Genomic DNA, 23351 nt, shown 5'->3' with positions numbered 1-23351 from the left:
TGCGGTGTGAACAGGAAAAAACGGTACTTTTCAGGCTCCAGCTCCGAGTCGGAGCTGAAAACGCGTTGGTGTGAAAGGGGCATGTGGCACTCTTGGTGCGAAGTCAGGTTGGAACAGTTTGGAAATGTTGTGTGTTTTTTCCCCAAAACTTTGCCCATATATTTTGTAACATATCTAAATTACACATATCTAGTAAAAGAACCGTACATTTTTATATCGTATTTTCAGACTGTATTGGAATGTTCTTCCTCTACCAATAATAATACACTGTAGTAAAAAAGTATTATATTAACCTGTTAAGATTGTTTTACCTTCCCTTCTCTAAATAGTATTTTAACAAATATTTATTGAGGGTTTTCACAATTAAATCAATGCAATAAAATGTTTAATCAAATTGAAAAGTTCAATTTATACAATTCATAAAAATCATACTGCAAACTTTCTTTGAGAAATGCATAATACTGATCATATTGATTCCAGAGTTGATGATTGTTGAAATTGAACATACATTAAACCAACCAGTATCATATCATTTTAGTTGATAACTCAATAGGCCTATACTTAATTTTTTACAAAACATAGTGTTTCGGTAGTGACCAGAGTATTTTGTTCTCAAGGTTGTATCATATTCCCTCAACCTTATATCTTAATCTTAACTCATAACATGCCTTATGTTGAAGTTTGAATGTTTGGAGCTACTGACCCAGAATGAGCACTTTAGTTACAGGCTGAAATAGAGGTGAATGAGGCTAGCCCTAACTCATGAACGAACAGAAGTCAAAGTGTATACTGTAATATAAATACATTTGTTTTGATACATGTCGCGTAAAACACTGCCTAGATTTAGAAAATACCCTTAACATTTGTGTACTTTTAAATAAAACTCAGGGTAATTGATCAAAACATTTTGACTTTGAAAAAGACACATTATAAAAGGCAAATATTTTAATATCCATTATTAAAAAAAAGAAACATTGAACAACTTCAAAAACAAATGGGCATTGATGAACAGCAACAGGTACATATCTCAATAATTGTTACAAAACTGATAACGAAAAACTACTAGGTATATAAAAACAATCACTACTTTTATGTACAATGTGGTAATTCATAATACTGATCATAAGCACACATAATCCTAAATTGTTTTACTTTTAAAGCATTAAAGTGCTCTTTTCGACCAGTTGGTAATTAGTGGATTAAAGTATACAAATCAGATAAAAAATATTATCATGGTACAATGTCAAGTATTACACAAACACATTTGACACAAATATAATTGCACCATGGCTAATCGTGCTTGATAGCAATCTACAAATAAAACCATATATTGATTTATATCTCCTGGAATGTTGCTATTAAATATCCACAAACAAGTGCCATGAAGATACACATAAGTACGTACACAACTAGCTATAATCATTATACAAGGACCTTGCCCTGCAAGGTTTTTCAAATACACAGAAAGGCAAAAATGCTACAGTCTTGTCTAGTGTTGTGGCAAACAGGGATGCTGTTCCCAATTTATTATTCACAATTCTGATTAAATCCCTGTTAATAACATATATAATACTGTTTTTTTTCTCAACTGTTTTGAAATGTCTTTCTTTACAAGGATTACAGTCTTCCTATCACTTAATAAAAAAGGTAATGGATTAAATGTGTAACTTATCATAGTATATGTCGACTGATTACACACTATTAATACTAAAGCTCATTCAACAATTTCAAACAATGAAATGAGAAGGGTATGCTGAATATCACATTTCTATAGCCATTACAAATATACATGACTGTGTTCCCATAGCTGTGAGATTTCTTTTAAAACCAGATTTAACAAACAAGAAATACACCATTCTGAATTAAAATACCCCTTTTCAACCACATCTACTGACTCAAACATTTACAAGATACAATATATACATTTGTACAGATGAGAGGAAACTGACAAAGCAATAAATAAGTCAGCTTAGAACAAATGTTGCCTATTCAAACACAAGTTGTGAAATGGTCAAAAGTCTATTGTGACATTTGTGCGATTGTCATTTTGTTACATTTTATGTTCGCTGTTGATGTAAGTGGATGCTGTAAAATAACTAAATGTGTCATGTATTATTTCACACTTCAGCCAATACACATTTTGGTTTGCAGAAAAAAATACAACACATGTCTGCATGCACTTAATAGAGTCCCAAAAAGTATATTCCTCATTTGTGACATCCTTTTGTGTTCACTCTTCTGGGTTGAACAATTGTTCAAGCACTAAAAAAAGACAAGTGCATTAGCAGACTCAAATGTCCATCAATCAAAGTCAAACTTGCTTCTCTGCAATATCACTTACTGAAACATGGGGTGGGAACCGAAACTCGGTTCCAGGTGAGAACCGATAAGAAAATGCCGGGTACCCATACAAAATACACAATTTCGGTTCTGCTTAACGGCTCCTAAACACGGTAGACCCTGTATTCCACTGCGCCGCGGTGACCCGGTGAAATACAGGGTAAGGGCTGACTGGCCATCTGTATGTTCTGGAGAATCACAGAACGGCCGGTCGTCAGCGGGCCGTTTACGGCCGGCTCGGTACGCTGACGGCCGGCACCGCCCTGAATTTTTTTAAACAGCATCATGTAAGTTGCGCTGACAGGCGACAGAGGTCCACAGTTGCCCCGCAGCGAGGCTCCCCCCGCCCTCCCGTAGACAGTTCACGAGCTCAGTCACTTCATAACAACAAAGATGGATCGCGGTAAACGCTCTAAAGTGATGCTCAACAGAAAAAGACAAGGCACAGTGTAATGCCTGTTAATAGCTTGCCACAGGCATAGCTCAGTTAAAATAAAGCACAGCTATAGTGCAATATATTTGTATTGCATGTATATTTTTTATTTGTGAAAATGTCAGTTAAAGCTTAAAAGAATAAAGATATTTTTGTTATCTAAACGTTTGACCTCTTTCTTTTACAATTTTGGAATCGAAACCGGGAATCGATAAGCAGAACCTGAATCGATACATTTCAAACGATACCCATCCCTACTGAAACATGACATCAACACCTAAAACAACATTTAGAGACCCAATCCACATGTGTTTAATTTTTTTTTTTTTTAAATAGGATGATGCTGACAAAAGTATTGGAGAAACGGTCCAAAGACTTTGTTCAGGCTCAATGAACATCACTATCCATGAACTCCTCCTTGATGGAGTGCTTGCTACGTGACAGCTTGCAGTCGGGCATATCAAAACCAAAGTCAGCCCACTCATCAGCACCCGTTGCCATCCCTGACGACCCAACAACACCTGCCCGGTTGGGGATGGTGATGGTGTGGCGGACACGAAAGTGCACAGCCTCCATGACGCGCTGACGTTGGAGTTCCCCACTGGCAGACCCAATGGCGGCCATGGCAGAGGCAGTCATGTTGCTGCTGGAGCGAAGGAGCTGCTGGCCATGATAGTCATGGTGATGAGTGGAGGCAGGCAGTTGGAGGGGAGCAACTTGTTTCATGTCCTGCAGACCTCGCCAGATTGCAAGGCGGAATTGCTCCGGTATTTTCAGTGCAGCTAAATCCTGTTGATGGCAAAAAGTTAGACATTGGAGTGTGAGAATGTAGGAGAAAACTCTGAACAAGGAAGGAAAATAGGAGTTCATGTGCATCGTCTGTTTCCTTGAAAATGGGAGGCTGCTTATAACAATACTCTACATCACCACTAGGGGTCCTAAATACTCCACCGGGTACCTTGGGCAAAAATACTTCAATGCTTTGCAAAAGCTTTCTATGGGAGCAATTGTTTGCTCTCTTCTTACAACGGTGTTTTGCTGCAAAACAATTTTCTTCTATTTTTTTTCTTTCTATGAACTAGGGCTGTCACATTATCAGATTGTTGATACTGTAGGCCAAATCATTAACAATAAAGATAGATCGCAATATCTACCAACATTTTGAACATTAAAAAAATTGAAATGCTATCAATCAAAAACTCAACTTCACTTAAATTAACTACGTTTTGATTGGAATGTTTACTCTTTTCTGGCAAATGAATTGGGGGAGGGAGACAACAGGAAACGCAACAAATTATTTAAGAAGCACTGGATTATTCACTTTAATATCATAGGTTTATTATAAACATGATTTCAATATTTAATATTTGAATATCACAATTATCATTGCTACAGGTATCTAGTTTCACCTTTATTCTGAAGAGCAATTTGTCTTTGTTATAATTCACTGTGAGATTGTGTGTGCAGGAACGAAGAGGTTACCTCCATGGTGAGTGTCTGGAGGTGGTAGATAGACTGGAGGCCTTGGGAGGTGAAGTACTCAATGAAGTTCTGACAGCCCAGACTGGTTAGAAAACTGTAAGAGGAGAAAAGCAGGGCTGCTTAGACTGCCATTGGACCACAGCTTCAAAAGTATGACTTTAAAATCCACTTGCTTAACACTGATGAAAGGTGTATTTATACTTGAGAAGAATACATAATATCCTTACTAAAATGTTAGGGTCAGTATTTATTTTAGACACAATTGTAGAGAAAAGTAACTTATTATATTTCTTTATTATCTAATTAAGTTTGTAACTGAGTGTAAGATCTAGGTCATAGATTGAGCCTCAAGTGTACAGAAAGTTTACATCTTGACAGATGCAGTGGAAGTAAAACAAAAACACATGCATTTATATTAATGATTCATAAGGCCATTCTTGCTTTGATGAAGAACCTTTATTATAAATACATGAAATGTTAACGTTTTGGCAACATACAGTGTAATTGAAAAAGAAGCTAACTGTACAATTTAACTGTACAAAAGACACAACAATCTAGAAACCCAAAAAGTGGAAAAAGAAAAAATGTAACAATTGCAAAAGTAAAGTCTAAGTATTGAAACAACTGCATTGACAAGTTTTCTTAGAAATATATGGAAAAAAACTGTTTTCAATCAAACAGAACATCAACAATGAACATCTCTTTTAAAGAAAATGTGCTGTAGTGCATCGCATAGGATAACTATACATAATGACAGTGAGAACGACTTAAGATTGTGTATAACATCTATATAAGTGTATGATACCCATTTGGGGTTTTTGGGTGACATATCAAACCCACTGGCAGCCATAGTGGAGGTCTACAACTCTTGAGCTGCTTAGCTGTATGAGCAGCATAAACAGACATGAATAATGTGCTGTTTTTGGATAGGAGCTCATTACATTTCTAACTAGCTTGGACAAGAATATCAACTGTTTTGCAAATTACTTTTCGGCAGCTAACAAAGATACATTTGGTCATATTTCATTCTTCTGCAGACCCAGAACCGTTTAGTGGCTAAACTGTGGTAACAAACATACCAATACACACTTCACTTTTACTTAACACATTACTGAATTAATCTTCGACCATAACATTTAAATAACGTCCTCCATTTTGTGTGTATGTAAATACATTATTTCCATGCAGCCAATTCTTAAGTGGACCTTCATTATGGCACCAGCCATGGATGAGAGTGAGGAGATTTCTGATGTATTTGCAAGCTTCTACAAAGCAGCCATAATCCAATTTGACTTGTTTACTAGATAACACAGTTCCATCTAAACACATTGGGAACTTTTACAAAAAACAGTTTGACCAAATGTGCGTAAACAATGCCAAACAAACTATCGGTTTTGGCATCAACTTGGCACCCATTAATGCTTAACCCAACAAGTGCATCTAATTGTCAGCAGGCCCTTTACAGGAGGATAAATAAATAGTGTCATTGGAGGGTGAGGTACCTGACGAGGCTGGGGTCAGGGTTATATGGAGGGGGTGGGCTGCAGTGGGAGGCAGACACTATAGTCTGACTGTTGTGGCCACCATTCATATCACCATTCCCCTGCATGTGGTGGCTGTTGAGCATGTTAGAACCTGTGAAAAAGAGGGGTGATCAATGAAATAATAGGCAGCAGAATTGGTTTTAAACATGCAATGAGTTTAAATGAACGTGATTTGATTCAGACATGCAGTAAACACCTACCCATATGAGCTATGGATATGGGGACAGAGGGGTGTTGCTGGTGCTGCTGCCCCACCAGCTGGTTAACTGAGGACTGTTTGTTGAGGCCTCCGTGGGTATGAAGCTTGTTCATGTTGGACATTGGAGAGTAGGAGGAGGGGGATGCTATATGGCTCCTTGAGAAAGGATGAAAATGGGGTTAAGGTTAGAGAAATGTCTATATTGTTTGTTACTTAGTGCAAAAAAACATAAAGAAATAAGGAAGTCAAAAAGTATTTAAAACTTTTACCTCTTCCTTTTTCTACTCATAGACGTCAGCAAAAGCAATGGTTATCAAGTAAACTGTGTGTTCTTTATGTACCTTATTGTGTGTGTTTGGGAAAATCTAATCTTTACAGTCACACTTTTAACATACAGTCTGTGTTCCAGCAGCTGTCTGTGTGCCTGTGCATACGTAGGTGTTGGAGTGACTCACGGTCTCTGCAGAAGCTGCTGCTGTGTTTGTTGTCTGTAGGAGTCCACCAGCGGTTGTGGCACAAGCTCCACCAGCTCCAAACTGTCTTTAATTTTCATCAGCAACTCAAAGTTCTCCCGACCACGGACCTACACACAACACATAATGATAATGACTTGTGAGCACATCCTTTTACATTTGCTCTCAGTGTTTGATACCATTTGATTGTCTTGTAGTTGTTGCATCAGTGTGATAGACTCTTACAGGAATATAGTAAATTTCTTCTTCTCCATGGCGCCTCTTCCTCATGTTAATATTTGGACTGGGAATATTTGGTGGACTCTGTTTGAAGTCTGTAAAGGTCAGAAACAGAATTATGCTCAGGATACAAATTAAAATCACAATCTCTTTTAGGATAAATACATCCTGGATGTTTTTGGTCAGTGTTTATTGTTAAATGTATGGCAACAGCCAAACAGAATTCAACTTACTGCGCTTGTTGGGACAGCCATTTTTGGCCACACTGTCATTCAGGGCCTGTTGTTCCCTGAAGTGATCCTCGTCTGCTTTGCGGTCTCGGCCGGGACATGCACATATCCGTCCTTCAAATGACCTTCTGCCCAACACTTGACCACTGCAGAGTGAATTGAGGTTAAAAATATACTTAGAAAATGTAGGTTATTTAACACTCCATGTCTTTAGTTTTCAGTTTAGTTTTATTTTGGTGGATCAAAACACTGCAAAGCCTCACACAATTGTATGTATATGCTAAAAAGTTCATCATGGTAAATGGAACTGAATATTACATAATAGAAGTGCATACAGTCAGATGTGTTGTATACATATTACACATCTGATTTTATGCACTTCTGCTACTTCTGTAGTATGTCCGGCACTTTGGGATGTGTCCTTTATCAGTAGCCAGTATACTGTTGTAGAAAAAAATGGCAAATTCAAAATATCCATTTAAAATTAAAGTACCAGTGCCAGAAAGAATCATAATACAGCACATTACAAAGGGCAGGGCATTTTAGTTTGATTAAAAAGAAGAACCTTGTTTGCAATTGTGACTTGTGGACTTACTCCCTGGTCTCCAAAGTGATGATGATGAGGATGGGTCTCCTGTTCATGCCACCCACACAGCTGCTGTTGCACATGAAGTTGTAGAGGATGGTTGTGAACTCAGTCCCCACCTGAAACACAACACAGTGGATCCCACCAATAAACGAATGTTAAATTGTGTTGGTTTAGTTACAGTAAATATGGCCATCCACCACCAGAGGGCAATGTTGTAGAACGCTTTGATCTGAGGGAGGCAATGATGCTTTCAATCATCTCCTCAGGTGCAACAACACACGTGATGAATTCTCACTCTTGCACTTGTTTGGACTTGTCAGGCCTCTTTATTTATAGATGTGTTTCCTATTAAGTTCCTCACAGAAATTGACGGGATCTTTGATATGAGGTCGACTGATCCATTGTGACTTTTGGATAACATCATTCCGGTTCATTGTAAAAACTATGAGAGACATCTTCAAGATATTAAGATGTAAACTTTAGCAGAATCTATATCTCAAAATCCCTTCTCACATATATGTTTTATGTTTACTGTGGACCATCAGTTTTGTCCCTAATGTACCTAATGCAATTCATTGTGGGTCTCTGATACACAGCAGATGATGGAGCACCAACCTGTGGAGATTCATACGGCAAGAATACACTCTGCCTGCCAGTGACAGGATCATCCACATACTGAGAGAGGTTATTCCCCTCCACTCGGATAAGGTGACTGGCCGGGGCAGCTTGACCTGGTGAGACAAGGATGGAATAAGAGGTGAGGAGTTGGTCAATCTTAGTCCAAGCATCACACATAAAAGACTGATTGCACAACATACAATGGTTGGTAAATTATGTATACTGCATGATTTCACAGTTATTTACTTCCTAACACATCATTTTTCCCCCAACAACTAAATAATTGGGCATACTATTGGGGTCTGTTAAGGATCAAAAGACCAGATTTGTCGGTCATACCATCATTGAAGTCTCGTCCTAGTTCATGGTTGGGGCAGCGTTTGACAACTTCTGTGACGTGCTCCGCCTTCTTGTAGACGGGCATGGCTCTGAGGATGCTGCCATGAGGAGGAGAGGAGGCCAGCTTGATTTGGATCGGACAGGTCTTGGCGATCTGACAGTAGAGCTTCTTCAGCAGGGGAGAGTACTGGGGGGGAGAACACACAGGACCAGAGAGGCTCGAGTCAGTGGTCTGGTTTGATACATGGTGTTTAATGATACATGAAAGAGCTGAGACATTAGGTATTCCGAGATAATATACAATCAGTCGCATGGGATGTGTTCTAATACTTTGTCCAACTAAATTATTATAACAGTTATGCGAATACATTTTTTTTCCTATCTGCAGGAAGTTGATCTTTCTCCTTGAGTCATCAAACTAATTCCTGAGCAACCCGCTGCAACTTAAAGAGAGAGAAGAGAGTTGTCTTTTCACATTTTCATAAACAGTCAAGAAGCACACGAGATGAAAAAGGTGGCAGGGTTAATCTCTGCTACCAGTGACATCATAGCAAGAATATTGTCTCAGGAGGGGAAATATGTTGAAATAACATGTGATTAAATTCAATCAACACTGATAAAATAATTGTTTTGTTATTTTAAATAACTAGGTGGACAAATAAAGAGCTGGGTAATAATGTGAGAATAACAGCTGCCTTCGACCACAGGATCCTTTAATTATCACATACAATTATAACTGGAGAGAACCAATTGTGTCATTTCAGGAAATAGAGAGCATGAAAGGAAAAGGATTGGGAAAATACATAAGGACGGTAAATCTGTGGTAAATTATCGTCTGTGTAGTATAGGTAATTATATGGCTTTAAAATGAATAAATGATTATTATCAGACTGTTTTTTTGGCAGCAATGTGAGATGCTACAACTGGTGGAGGGAAATATGCTGAGCCAAGTCTTTAACCATTCCTCAGTTAACAAGCATTTTCACATGCATGCATGCATACGCGCATGTGTGTATGTAAATGCAATATGCATCCAAAGACCCCGGGAGAAGTGATGGAGAAGCCTAAACATGCCCCAACACAATCAGGACACCTCAGAAATATTTCCTGTGGAAATCAAACAGAGCTTTCAGAAAAATATAAAAAGACTGTTATCCTGTTATGAGTATGAATACATTATACAATAGTGCATGTGGCTAATACAGTATTGTAGAGTACAGAGAGAGTGATGCAATCGCACTAATGAATGGTCAAACCCAACCTTTTTCATAGACCCATTCATAGCATTCCTTGAATCCCATTCATAGCATCATGTTCTCCAAACTTTGTCTGAAATATATCATCAACTCATCTTTATTTGTTGAATAGTCCATGGAGTTTTTTAGATGAGTATGTTTTCAGCCTTTGACTTAAACCCTGGTTTCCATTAACCAAATCTCTTAGCCAACCATTAACCATTAATTCTCAGTGATTTTAGAAAGTCTTGGAAGCATATATCAACCGTCCATGTTGTTAGTGTCCAAGTTGCTGCTCTACCATTCCAGAAGTCCACTATAATTCTCTCCTCAATTGTCGTTTCAAAAAATACATTTCTTTTTTTCCTTTCCTTTGATTTCCAGAGTCTCTCCCCACTCATCCATCATTTTGGATATAAGTTACAATTGACTTTCTTTGGACTCTTGGACTTTGTTACTTCTGTACCCTACTGCTATTAAGAGTTTCCAGGATTTAAGGTTCTTTATATTGCATGAAAAACCATTCAATACTCCTAAAATGAAAATGAAATAACTTCTTGAAGTTCCCACTAATGATCCAGACTCTGATTTGAATCTCCCAGACGGCCCGATGACGGCTGGGAAAAGAGTAATTCCTACACCAACAACTGCATGGATTGGTTTGGATTCCTTGTTGTGACACCATTACTAAGCCCCCCCCCACACACACACACACCTTTAGTACTACTACTACTACTACTACTACGTACGTACGTTACGTACGTACGTACGTACGTACGTACGTACGTAACGTACGTAACTACGTACGTACGTACGTACGTACGTACGTACGTACGTACGTACGTACTACGTACCTACTACTACGTACGTACGTANAAAAGAGTAATTCCTACACCAACAACTGCATGGATTGGTTTGGATTCCTTGTTGTGACACCATTACTAAGCCCCCCCCCACACACACACACACCTTTAGCCTTCAGCCCAACCCTGAGGGGGCAATGGAAATAACTGTGAACAACATTGCCTTTTCCCACCTAGCTTTTCCCGACAAGTCTCAACAGAACGTCCATACCATGAATAAATAATTTCTCAGAGATTCTCTTACTAGTAATTTACAAAGACAAAAACTTCAAATGTGAAGGAAAAGAGGGTGTTCTCTGTCACTTAAAAATACTCGAACCGTTGCTACGACTAAAAAGGTTTCCACCTTACATACTGTTCTGAAATGTGGTCAATAGGGATTTGAAATTCCACCTACACCCTAAAATCCTGTTGGATTGAAAAACAGCTTTCGTCTTTTAAAAAATTAAAACCTTTTCGTTTTTTTTCTAAGCTGTGGGATCAATTGAGACCAGTATTAGTAGAGCATGAAAGAAATACTCAAACTACTTTTTTGTTCCGGGGGTTCAGATGTCTCAACTTGTCCACAACACAGACAAGTGTGCACATGTACCGACAAGGCATAGGCATGCACACACACATCTTCGAGTTCAGCTCCATGGGTCATTGTCAGAAGTGAACTTCAGCAAAAATGTAATTACAGTATCTGATGTGTATGCTGTGGTTGAGACAAGAAATGCTGAGTGATTAATAACCTGGGCTTCCATTCAGGTCATATAGAAAGTGAATGAATGGAGAGAAATGAGAAAAAGATCAAAGGAAAACAAACAAGCGTAATTAAAGGCTTAATAGATTATTTGCTTTGTCAATGATCTGGAAAATATCTTCACGGTTAGTGACAAGAGGACATTTACAAAAGGAAGAGGGAAAAGATTGAATAGTACGAAATGTGAATGTTAAAAAAATGCTTAGAAAATCCTTAATATTTCCTGAATCTACACCATTAATCCTTGGCTCATTGTCTAACGTTCCACCCATTTTAATTGAGATCTGTTGAGCTATAAAATACATCAGCAGCCCATCTATAAATCCGATTTCATCAAATGACCTGAACACATCCTGCAATTCACTTGAAAATGTTATATGATGATGACTTTTAAGAGAATTATCTGGTAACTTGCTATAAGGTTTCAATTTCCATGAAATCCTATTGATCTATCTATTAATTTAGCCATCCAGCCCTGGCCCACATTTTCGCAGTGGACCAGTGGAGGCAGGTCCTGACAGGCTCCTACAAACAGAGTGATAATTGCCAGACCGTCATCCATATTTACAAGCAACGGCTTGCCCGCCGCAAATTCGCTTAACTGTCCAAATATGAAATACGTTGGCACATACAGTCACAGAGAGCTGACTTTGAGCAAGATGTGAACATCCACACAGCCTAAGCTCGATTTCTATACAGTCTGTAATTATACTTACAGAGGCTGATTCTTTGAAAACAGGCAGCTCTTATCTCATCGGGTACCCTGTAGTTCTAACCATTATGTGATTGATGAGTCATTTAAAACCTTTCGGCAAACAATATTTAGTAATTAAAAAAAAAAAATCCACAGTAAACTCTTCATGATGCCGACTATTAGACATACTAAAGGATGAATTTAAAGCAATGGCACAGTCTTCTTGACATGATGGCATACACAGTAGTCCAGAACATTTCCTGACCATTCATCAAATATATCAATAACGCTGTTTTCTTCAAGCCCTTGATCTACTTTTATAACTATTAAAAATAACTTGCATTTGCTGTACACATTGATCCGACTCACACAAACTTAAAGTATTTACTTGTGTGTTGATCAAATACATTTGAGCAAAGAAATGTGCGTGGAAATGTTCCGAGTGAGTTTTCCCAGATCTGATGCACTGCAGGTTGGCCAATTCAGTTGTGGCCACAGATGATTGGGAAAGGAAGGGAAGGATGCATTATGCAAGACGTGTTGAGACTTGTGTCCTAACGGAGAGAGGCTAATAGCTGGGAAGAGCAGCTTCTGACAAGCCGCCTTGCAGTGCATGCTCGAGCCCGCACATCACACTCCCTCCCACTCCTGACACATACTGTACACGCACGCACACAAACTGATGTCTGAGTGCACGGAAAGAGGTCTTATTATTTGACAAGGCCGAGGTGTTAGATCTCATTTCCAGCAACGATGAGGCTGGCGTCCAAGCCAAGGAATCATCTTCAAGAGGCAAGAGACCAGCAGAATCTCAGAGCTATTGTCAGTAAGGCACAGTGTCTTGCTGAGACAGGAGGGGGACTGGAGGATTACCAGACTAACTTAACATGGGCTTGGATGGCTTAATGTATGTGGAATCATCCTAATAATAGATTGGAGGAAAAACGGAATTATATCTTCTATTCCAATCTTTTCTCTTTACTTTACTTCTCTTCCTTTTACTCTCCATGGAGGACTGGCCAGTTGTATGCAGCCACAAACCCCAACGTCAGTCAATCAGTTGACAACTTGAGAAAATGGGATTAAATGAGAAATGCTTGAGGCAATAGACATTTCTCGTAATCTCCCAAAGCACTGCAGGCCACCCGCTCTTAGTGGGAGGCAGAGGGGTGGGAACAAGGGGCGGCTAGGTGACTGATTATAGTCAATATGCCCCTATGGCATTCGGCATTCCCCATTGCCGGAGGCCACAAGAAATCAGCAAGAAACCCAGCGACTGTTAACTCCTTCATTCAAACAAGGTTACTCAGTTTGGTCCACTTAGCCATCCTTTTGTTTCAAGCATGTTCAAACCTGGGTCTTGCAATGCATTTTGCATAAATAGACACACCCAGATTTAAATGCACATAAGACACAAATCCTCATGCACCCCCGTTTCTTTTTTGGAAAATCCCCTCCCATAAGTGCACAAGTATTCATTACGAGAGGCTAGTGCGTAATCTCCTTTCTTTTCAACTCACACTTTTAATATTACCCGCCAACATAATGTCAAACCTGGCCTAGTCTTGGCTTTCTTGGTATGTTTTGTTCCGTTTAATATTACCAAACTAATAAATTCCTGTATTACATTTAGTGTATTGAGATCTGGAAGGCTTCTTGTTAGGCGATTAATAGGGTCATATCCTACAGGATCACACATGATCATACTGAATCAGTTTTACACATTAAAAAAGGTTTTTGTTCTGAAGCTTTTGCATAATAACACTTAAATACATCTTCTGATTCCTAGTGAATCTCATAATAAGACATGCAGGCTATAAACTAAGCTTTACAGTAAACTCCATAAAAGCTATGAGCAATCCCCCGGTCTCTTTCTTGCTCTAATCTCTCTGTTTTAATGGCAGCAGAGGAATCTGAATAATCACTGGTTTCCTCACAATCCTTTTCCTCTTGCGTCATCATCTGATTAAAACGTTGTCCTATGTCTATGGTTGCCTGGTGCAAAAACACTGTCTAGATATGTTAGTGCAGGTGGTTGCAAAGGGTCTTCTTGGTGTGTAAAAACACCCTTATAAACAAATGTCCTTAAGGGGAGTTTATTTTGTTGCAAAAAGGTTTAGATTGGATTGCTGAGTGGCGTAAAATAATCTGTTGGCAGGCACCCTTGGGAATTCTCATGCTTTCCTCACTTAAGTTAATAGGACTATTCTAAACTGAAATCCAGTGGGATGGCAGATACACATAATTTGAGGGGGCAGAACAGTAATTCATTAAGTTTAACCAAGGTTGAAACTTTATTTCAGGATTTCATTGCAGTTATTTCTCAGGTAAAACATGCTAATACTTGTTGTCTTTTCCTCAGTTTCTGTCGTTGTAGTGAGGCCGTGAGAAACACCTGAATCAGAGAATGAAAACGAGGGAAAGGGGATGATAGACATATTTTAGGAGAGGGAAGGATGAAACTTAAGGCACCAGAGGTGACAGCCATGAGTGTGTATTAAGACCAGAGGAAGAAAGAGACAGACAAAGAAAAGCAGCAGGTCAAAGACCACCGCACTAATGTCCAGAGGGGGATCTTCTTACATCACTGAGGGACTGAGGAGAAGAGCCAAGCACGCATGGTTACTTCCAGCAAACAGAGCTGCGGAGGAGCCCCTCATACACACACACACACACACACACACACACACACACACACACACACACACACACACACACACACACACACACACACACACACACACACCTCTCTTGGTTCTCTTGTTTCAGGGAGGTCAACTGCGTGACAGACGGAGGTGACACCTTTCCAGCTTGAGACTTCTCCTCGGGTCATGACAAATTACACTGCTCCCATTTCACCTGTCCCTCACCGCCATTTAGGTAGTTGTTCGATGACGTCTTGCCCAGGTATTTTTGGTTATTGTTTATTATGTACCCCATAACATGGCAAAATGTATCCTTTCAGTATTGTACTCCTACTGTTAAAGCTACTTGACTACTGCAACTGTGTATTAGTGGCGTAGTAGAGCAGCAGTAGACATTTAGATTTTTCTTACAATTTCTGTAGCTCATAAACAAAAGTAACACCATATGTCGATACATACTTACAAGCAGGGAATAACTGACATTCTGTACCAGCCTCTTATTATACATTGCAATTACGATATATTGTGGTGACAATTTCTAGACATAAACTCATTATACATAAACTCTTCATTGAGGACTGTAACTAAAACTATAATTAACTTTATGCTTTATGGGATAAAATGGTTCTAGAGAATAAAATGTTTTTATTTTTAAACTTCTAAGTCAAACTTTGTTTGCTTTTAATAGATTGATGACCAAGGATAAATATTTCTGGACCTCGTACAGAACTTTCCCTGCTGCATTCATCACATCAGATTTGGCTACGAGAGGTGAGTGGAGGTAGCGATGAATCACTGAATGATGCTCTGCTTTCTCTTGCACACAACACGCCTGCACTTGTGCAGGCTTGAGTGAGTGTGTGAGAAATAATGTGCATTTTCATGTGTGTGCGTCCAGTCGTTACCCAGTAAGAAAAAAATAAATATAAAAAATATGTACACACACACACACTGCATGCCAAAGCCAATAAAGTGTGTGTACTCACGGTCCATGTGGCAGACTTGGCGGTGCTAGACTGCTGGAAGGACACCTGGAAGTTGTGCAGTCCGGGGTAGTCGGTGTTGGAGGGGATGGTCGGGGCAGGGGACAGGCCCTCAAAGGTGGAGTTGGGCTGTGAGTAGGGTGAGGGAGTGGGCACGGTGGACGAGGAGGCGTTCTCGGAGCTGTAGGGGCTGGCGGACGTTGCACGGCTCCCCAGGCTCTCCATGCTGCTGCTCAGCATGTTGTATTGGGACTGGGGAGAAAAAGCAGAGGGAAGAGAATGAGGGAGGCAAAGAAGGAGGGAGGGAGCAGAGAGGCAGAGGGAGGGCACAGGTAGAGGTGCCGGAGAGACAAGGGTTTGGAGACTTAAAGGGAGGTCAGATTACAAGTAGTTTTATGCTGCGTGTGTGTGGGACGGGTGCATGTGTAACTGTCAAGTGTCCATGATAAACCCTGAGCACTTTTTCTGTGATACATGCAAAACAACTGATTTGTAGATAAAATCATGAAATATGCAGAGACACAAACTTGTGTATTATTATGTGAGAGAGTGTAAGTGAGCGGCGGTTGCAGTGAGGTCTCCACAGAAGCCTCCTTGGGGCTATACGAGACAAGTTGTAAAACATAGGCGTAATCTGCCTAATTGCCAGCCATTCCCCTCTTATACTCTCCACTGTGTTTGAAAAAAGGAAAGATTGGTTGCCCTAACGTGTGAGGTGACACACTTAACGCACACTGTGAGGCCCTTTTATTGTAGCTTAGAAGAAAACTACTTTGTGGCTGCTGCAATTGTTATTGATTTGATGCCCTCTCCTGAAAAGAAAAGTCAGAAGGCAAAAAAAAACTACTAAATTACTTTAAGTCCTTATGTCCCCCTTCTAATAATAATAATAATAATAATAATAATAATAATAATAATAATAATAATAATAATAATAATACACATCAAACAATTACTTTCTTCAAACATGAGTTCATTATCCACCAATTAACATCAGCTGATTCACCATTAAAAAGACAACCTGACCTACACTGTTTAAAATCATTGAATTATACAAAGAAATCCCAATATTTATCACTGCAGCCTGAACTGTACTAATGCATCCAATAACAGACACTGTCAACATTTATCCACACTGAAATAGACACATGTTAACACACACAATAACCCTATGAGCAGAAGAAAAAAGCCTTTACCTTCTTTTTCACGTAGTACATCTTAATACTCTCAATAGTCAACTCTGCAGTCAAAAACGTCCAAACACAGCAAAGCAACAAGAGTGCGGGCTCATAGCCAAGCCAGACTGTCCAAGTGAGGCATGCATCAGTGGACACACCACACCACACCACACACACACGCAGAGACTCCTACAGCCAGGACAGGGAGAAAGGTGAGGAATGGTGTGGAGAGAGAGAAATGATAGACTGAGACGAGGGGGTAGAAGGAGAGAGGGAAAGACGGATGGGAACCCAAAAAATGGAACAACATTCTAATTATGACAAGTCCGGACATAGACGGCAATGCTAGGGCACATGTACACACACGCTCCGAACACCTTGTGAAGGCCTGCACTAAGTAAACACTGTCTGGTCTGACAGAGAGAGAGAGGGAGAGAGGAAGAAAGAGAGAGAACAAAAACATGAAATAACAGTTCAAGGGTCAGACCCCCCCACCCAGTATTGTTTATCAATAAAGCATTAAATCAACAGTCAAGGCTGAATGTTGTTAAAACAGACTCTCTTCAACACTTTGGAAAGCTTTCAATTCATCATTAATAATTGGATGGACAATTGGTTTCTTTAAACTTTATATGTTATATTTTTGTACTCCAGAATTTGTCACTGTCTAAATTCAAACCAAGCAAATGCTATAATTATAGCAAATTGTATTTATCAAATCAACAATGATTTTGGGCGTGGGAGTATTTAGATATTAATATTTTCATTTGTACGCAGAAAATGGATTAAGAAAATTGAAACTTTATCAAAAGTGACTACAATAATATAGTTTTGAGATTCTGCCTGCACATTAAACTAAAAAGCTTCTTGACCAGTCAATCATTTTTTTGTCTAGGAAATAAAACATAAACAGGATCTTAATCAAATAATTACATTTATTTTGTTCGTATTTTCTTTGCACCCCGAGTAAAGGGAGCACGACAGATATCATGGGAATGCCAGCTTGATGTTTGAAAAACATTACGATCTTTCACCTGGTTACCCTATTGCACACCTCATGTTCGTTTAGACTGAGGGCACCTGAACTTGTTATATTTACCTATACCATATTCTACGTTATAAATCCAACCTGAAGCAATATACACCATCACGTCAGCTCTGTTTTTTATTTTCAACAAAGCATCAGACACTCATGACTAACAGAGACAAAGTTGCACAAGGGTAGTAAGCTCAATGCCATGGTTTCCTGAATATGAAAGCAAAGGTACAGGTCAATGCCCTAGACTTAATGCAAACTCTAGGTTAAATGAGGATGCACTTATGCGTGGGTGTGCACATATTGACTTTATAATACACAAACAGTAAAAGACAGCCGGGTTCAAAACAACTGATGCCTGTTTTGAATAGATTAATATTCATTATTTTTTGTAAAAAATACCTATACCACTTTCTCAGGTTTTCAAGTGTGATAAATATTAGATTTTCTTAGCCTTATAGGAGATGTACTTTGAAGATGCATACAGTAGCATGTTTGCAAATTATTGATATTTTGGAAAACAAAACAATTAATAGGCTGATAAATAAACGTGTTGTTGAAAGTCTCAAACATTTAAAATGTGTAATTTCCAGTTAGCTATAGAAAATGGGGCCACTATATAATTTGCTGGGATAAAAATATGTTCACCATCATGACAAATTTGGAAATTAGTATTTAGGCTGATGTGCTATGGTGTTTGTTTTCTCGTGAAAATACTGTACAAAAGAGTCATTATGTGTCCGCCCTTTAATATCTGACTGTTTATTCCCTTTGAAATCTTCTTCTGACAGGTATTGTCAAAGGGGCTTAAAGGCACAAGGTTAGCCCAGGTGTATGCGTCAACAAAAAGAAAGAAAAACACTTAACCACACACACACACACACACACACACACACACACACACACACACACACACACACACACACACACACACACACACACAACCTAAACCTCAATCTGCAACAAGTTGAAACAGAGCTAAAACCTCCGCCGCCACTTTGTGAGCTGTGTGTTTGTGTGTTCACAGTGTGTGTAAGTGTTTAAGCTTCCCATCCCATCATCATCTAGTGTCCCCTATGGGCAGCCATCCTGGTAGCTGCCACTCAAAGCTTTGAAGGCTACAAACATTAAGAAACGTAGATAATCCAGCCACAACAACCCTCACTTGTCACTTGTCAAGATGAGTGAAACAATATGAGCTGACTATAAGGAAAGTATCACTACGTAATGGCCTCTGTTTTCAGCTACTTATTAAACAGTTAACACTGGGACACATAGGGCCCCGTTTGGCCAAAAGGAAACATAATGACCAAAATCAAACTTTAGTCTGAATTGATGATATGGCATCATATTAAATCTGAAGCATGCCTAACAATGCAAGATATGTTTAGTAGAGGTGAGGATGAGAGGTGGAAAAATGTGAATCGATGTGATAGAAGGTTGCCCCCTGTTGGGTATTTTTGGCAAAGTGCAAAAACGGGAGAAACTTAACCAGTTGCACATTCATGCCAACCTGCATACTATTTGTAAATAAATACAAATTAAAAAAAAACATCACACAATTTTACAATTCCTAAATACTTTTGTTTAAGTTTAAAAAGGGGAGTGATTTGTAAAATATCCATAAAGAAAAAGTAAATCTGTTTACAGTTCTGTTTCATATGGCCGAATGTTGAGAGATGTATCCATAGATCTCTTAATTTTGCTCTCAAAGTGCACCAGATTGATGCTTTTAACTTCAATATTTAAAAAACAAATCTTCCCGGGGGAGAATGCCCCCGGACCCCCCTATGTGAGGTCCACACACCACCTATAAACATACCCCTGCTTACAACTATATGCCGTGAGCTGATTATCGAGCCTTCATTGTAACAGTCGCAGGTGTGTATTTGCGTGGGGAGTGTTGTAGTAGAAAATTCCACTGTAGTGACCGGTACATTAATGGGAAACCCTAAATGTTTGAGCACCCTCTATTAAAAACGTCAAAGCTACCCCACAGCGACCCCAAAAGAAATCTCTGGCGCCCGCCACTGAGCCTGGAACCCCGTTTTGAAGAAATGTGCAGTGCCAAACAGGCTCATTGCAGCCACCTGTGATAAGACACACTTTTTTGCCAAATATCAGAATTTTCTTTTTTGCACAGATTGCAAAGTGGCAAAATATTATAATTTATTGTTCTAGCAAAGGGATTGCACAATTGTATTATGTATTTTTCTTTCTGGGCATAGTCTTATGGAGCATTGTTTTATTATCACTGTATAGCAAAGTGATTTTTTTGAAAGGAATGCTCACGTTTATATTGATGTATTTTTAATAAATGTTAACTTGGCCCATTACGTAACTATTTTTGTTGGGGGGGCCCAACTTTTTCTTTTCTCCAAAGGGGGGGCCTGACAGAAAAAGTTTGAGAACCACTGGATAGTGGAGAGGTGTCTAAACCTTTTTCACCAGGTGCCACATACAGAAAAACATACGAAGGGCTGGGCCGGTGAGGTATACTGCCTCATAAGTTAAGTTATAAGTCAGCAAAATAAATCAAATGTAGGTAAATTATGTTTAATACTTGAATATGGTTTAAGAAAAACAACAGCCTACATCCCAGCTCTCCATAGGGTTTCATTTATTTTGTTAGCAGCTCATCCCTTAAAAACAGAAGCCTCAGATTTCTTATCATAAGAGGAAATAGGAAGAGTTTATTTCAAGCATGTTATGGAAATAAGTTATCAACTTAGATTTGATAGGAAAAAAAAAATATGCAACTTTAACTGACTGAATTTGTTTGAAAAGTGGGCTTCTTATACATGAATACTGTGTTATATCTGTTTTCATCTATATTTAAGAAGTACAATATAAGACAAGCACAAGTTTAATCTTTTTCACTTTCAACTTTTTTAATTTGGGCCGATTCAAAATGGCCCGTGGGCCGCATTTGGCCCCCGGGCCGTAGTTTGGACACCCCTGATCTAGTGGTTAGATCAAAAATGACATGAGTCACCAGCTGTCTTTCCAAATGAATCCACTTGTAATGTAATAATAATCAAGGCAGCCTGATTATACCAGAATATATATCTAATCTTGCTATATTCAAATGAAGTAGCCATGGCCATTCTTATGCATGCATGCTTAAATACAAGGTGACACCAGCTTGTTGTTCAAATATCTAACAAACAGCATAAGTCATGAACATTTGATTCACTCTTTCAAAAGTTTTCCACACATTTGGAAACAGTGTCCCTATAGCCTGTACCAAACTTCTACATTGCACAAACCACTAACACAGTAAACCTAAATTATGAACATTTAAAAAAAGGCCTCAATATGCGAGAACCAAAAACAACATATTCTGGTTCACTTACCATGGCACACAGCATCTGAGGGCTCCTGAAAGATTAGATGAGTAGTTCCTATTTTTCTGCGACCCGAATATCATAGGACTTAAAGTATGCTGTGATCAAGTGTGCCTGTAAGATTAGGGCTCTCTGCTGCCAGCGGGACATGATGGAGGAAGCAGGGGACATCCTGCCTCTCTCCTCCTCCACTCTTCTCCCTTGCCTGACTGGGCCTTCTTAACTTGCCTTGCATAGGTGCCTAACAACAAATCCTTACTCCGCCCCCTTATTTCTGTCATGATTATTCATTAACCGGCCAGGCAGGCCCAGGCTTGTCCCTCCAAAGATTAGATTCAACCAATAATGCAGATCATAAGGGGAGGAAACACATAGTAGGCTCATGTTGGATTTGTTTTTATGATTCCATGTTTGGAAGACAGAGACTGTAGAGTGGACAAAATATGTCCAAAATAAACAGTACAATTCTGCAAAATCTTGACCATTTCTGAAATACTAAAAAACAGCATGCTTTTATATTCCTTTTGTGAAAACCTCTTAATTAATTATGAGGTTTACAACCATCAAAAACATTTGTGCATGGTTGTTAATTTGCAAAGACACACCCTACACAGCCTACAGATGGCTCTAAGGTAAAGCAGCAAGGGGCCTGGAGTTAATTAGCCCTCCCCCCACCCACACAGTCCCTACAGGCTGCTCTGCAGGGGGATAAAGAGAGGGAAAAGGCTGCAGAGAAGAGGGAAACTATTAGGGAGGGAATTTCCTCAACACTGGAGGGAAAAAGAGAAAGCAACAGACAGAATGGGAAGGAACATCTCTTTGGAAGTGTGTGCATGCGTGTGCTTACAAAATAATCGTTATCTGACACAGAAGATGTTAACACAATGCACGGAATAGAAAATAGCTGCTGCTTTTTAAAAAGCAAGGGATTGATCATAGAAATGACCACAAACAAAACATCAACGGAAACTCGTTCTTACCATCACGTTGTCGTTCATGTCCCTCATTTGGTAGATGTCCATGGAGACCTCAGCAGCGCTGCAGTGGCTCCCCGGGGTGCTGGTAGAAGGCTCAAAGTAGGTGCTGTCTGGCTCCCTGTGAACACACAACCCATGGATGAAAGTTGGTCAAGAGGACGACTTTCATAAAATGAACAAAGCACAAACGCGTAACATGACAAACCTGATCAGCAAAGTAACAGATCTTAGTAAAAAAAATGTTGTGGAATAAAAAGTTACCAAAAATGTTAGATAAAGTTAATTCTTGATATTAAAAAATATATATATAGACACATATTTAAGGACTTTTTTTATGCAATCTGGTATTTTCCAAGTGCTTTCAACAGGAGAAAAAGAAAAAAACCTTAAAATAAAAGCAGACTTTAATCGAATATAAAAAACTGCTATAGTGGGATTTGAACCATTTAGAGACTGGTTTTTTAAAATAGTTGTTTTCGTATAAAGCACTTGAAATACTCCCAGAAGGTTCAGTAAATCGTAAAAAATCCGAAATGCTTTCGAAGTGCTTTGCTTTTCCTCAAGTGCAGAGAAAAGCACACAAAACAAAAGATGGAAATCCAGCATTTGCCCTTGACTGTGATTTTGTTACGTCTTCACATCAAAACCTCTATAAGGCATTTTAAGCCTTATATGTCACTTTCCCCACACTGCTGCTATTAAAACAAAGCACAATTTTGGATTGTAGAAGCTGATGAGAAAATGACATGTGTTTTCTCATCATGGCCTGATCAATATCCCTTTTTAAAATAAAAACAATAAAAGATGGAAAACATGTTTATGAACAGAAAATAAAACAATCTTCATGGGGTGTTGTTGACACTCACAGGGAGCCCCACAGGTGCTCGAAGGTACCTCCTTCTCCAGCAACAGTGGACTGGGACATCTTAGAGAATGGGTAGTCTGGCGAGGGACAGATCACTCTGCAGAGCACACAAATCAAATTTAAATGAAATAAAATAACGGTAAAATCGAGTTCCGGTTATAATGGTGGAAACAAAATACTTTAAGATTGTTCAAAAAGGACAGACACACACACGTGTGATCACACCAATGTGGTCCCAGTGAGGTGGCAAGGTGTCAGGGGGCTTGGGCGTGCCCAGACCTGCCTGCCTCATCACCGCCTCACTTCGGAAAAGTCTA

The 23351-nt window shown here is 39.2% G+C and overlaps 1 protein-coding gene across 2 annotated transcripts; it reads right to left on the bottom strand.

The window, feature by feature from the left end:
- Positions 1-3089: 3089 nt before the first annotated feature.
- Positions 3090-23130, bottom strand: tp73 (tumor protein p73). Of its 2 annotated transcripts, XM_010774882.1 has the most exons (13): positions 23036-23130; positions 22173-22287; positions 15635-15883; positions 8467-8653; positions 8125-8240; positions 7516-7625; positions 6924-7066; positions 6697-6785; positions 6454-6581; positions 6000-6154; positions 5758-5890; positions 4256-4349; positions 3090-3562 (listed from the first exon to the last, which is right to left on the bottom strand). In XM_010774882.1, exons 1-13 carry the CDS (start codon positions 23092-23094, stop codon positions 3161-3163), a joined length of 1980 nt encoding a protein of 659 aa, XP_010773184.1. In that variant the 5' UTR covers positions 23095-23130; the 3' UTR covers positions 3090-3160. The 2 variants fall into 2 exon arrangements, with proteins under 2 accessions (XP_010773184.1, XP_010773185.1); XM_010774883.1 differs by lacking the exons at positions 22173-22287; positions 23036-23130 and adding an exon at positions 16828-17101.
- Between the last annotated feature and the right edge of the window lie 221 nt (positions 23131-23351).

This window comes from Notothenia coriiceps, unplaced genomic scaffold, assembly GCF_000735185.1.
Source record: "Notothenia coriiceps isolate Sejong01 unplaced genomic scaffold, NC01 NC01_scaffold00014802, whole genome shotgun sequence".
Taxonomy (NCBI): domain Eukaryota; kingdom Metazoa; phylum Chordata; class Actinopteri; order Perciformes; family Nototheniidae; genus Notothenia; species Notothenia coriiceps.
The sequence above is the reverse complement of the archived record's forward strand: the minus strand, read 5'-3'. Positions and strand labels throughout refer to the sequence as shown.

Coding starts and splice junctions, on each gene's coding strand:
- tp73 (XM_010774882.1), bottom strand. CDS start 23,094: ATGTCCCAGTCCACTGTTGCTGGAGAAGGAGGTACCTTCGAGCACCTG. Junction 22,288..23,035: donor GAGCACCTGTGGGGCTCCCT/GTGAGTGTCAAC, acceptor GTGTGTTCACAG/GGAGCCAGACAGCACCTACT. Junction 8,654..15,634: donor CCAAGTCTGCCACATGGACC/GTGAGTACACAC, acceptor TCTCCCCCCCAG/TACTCTCCCCTGCTGAAGAA.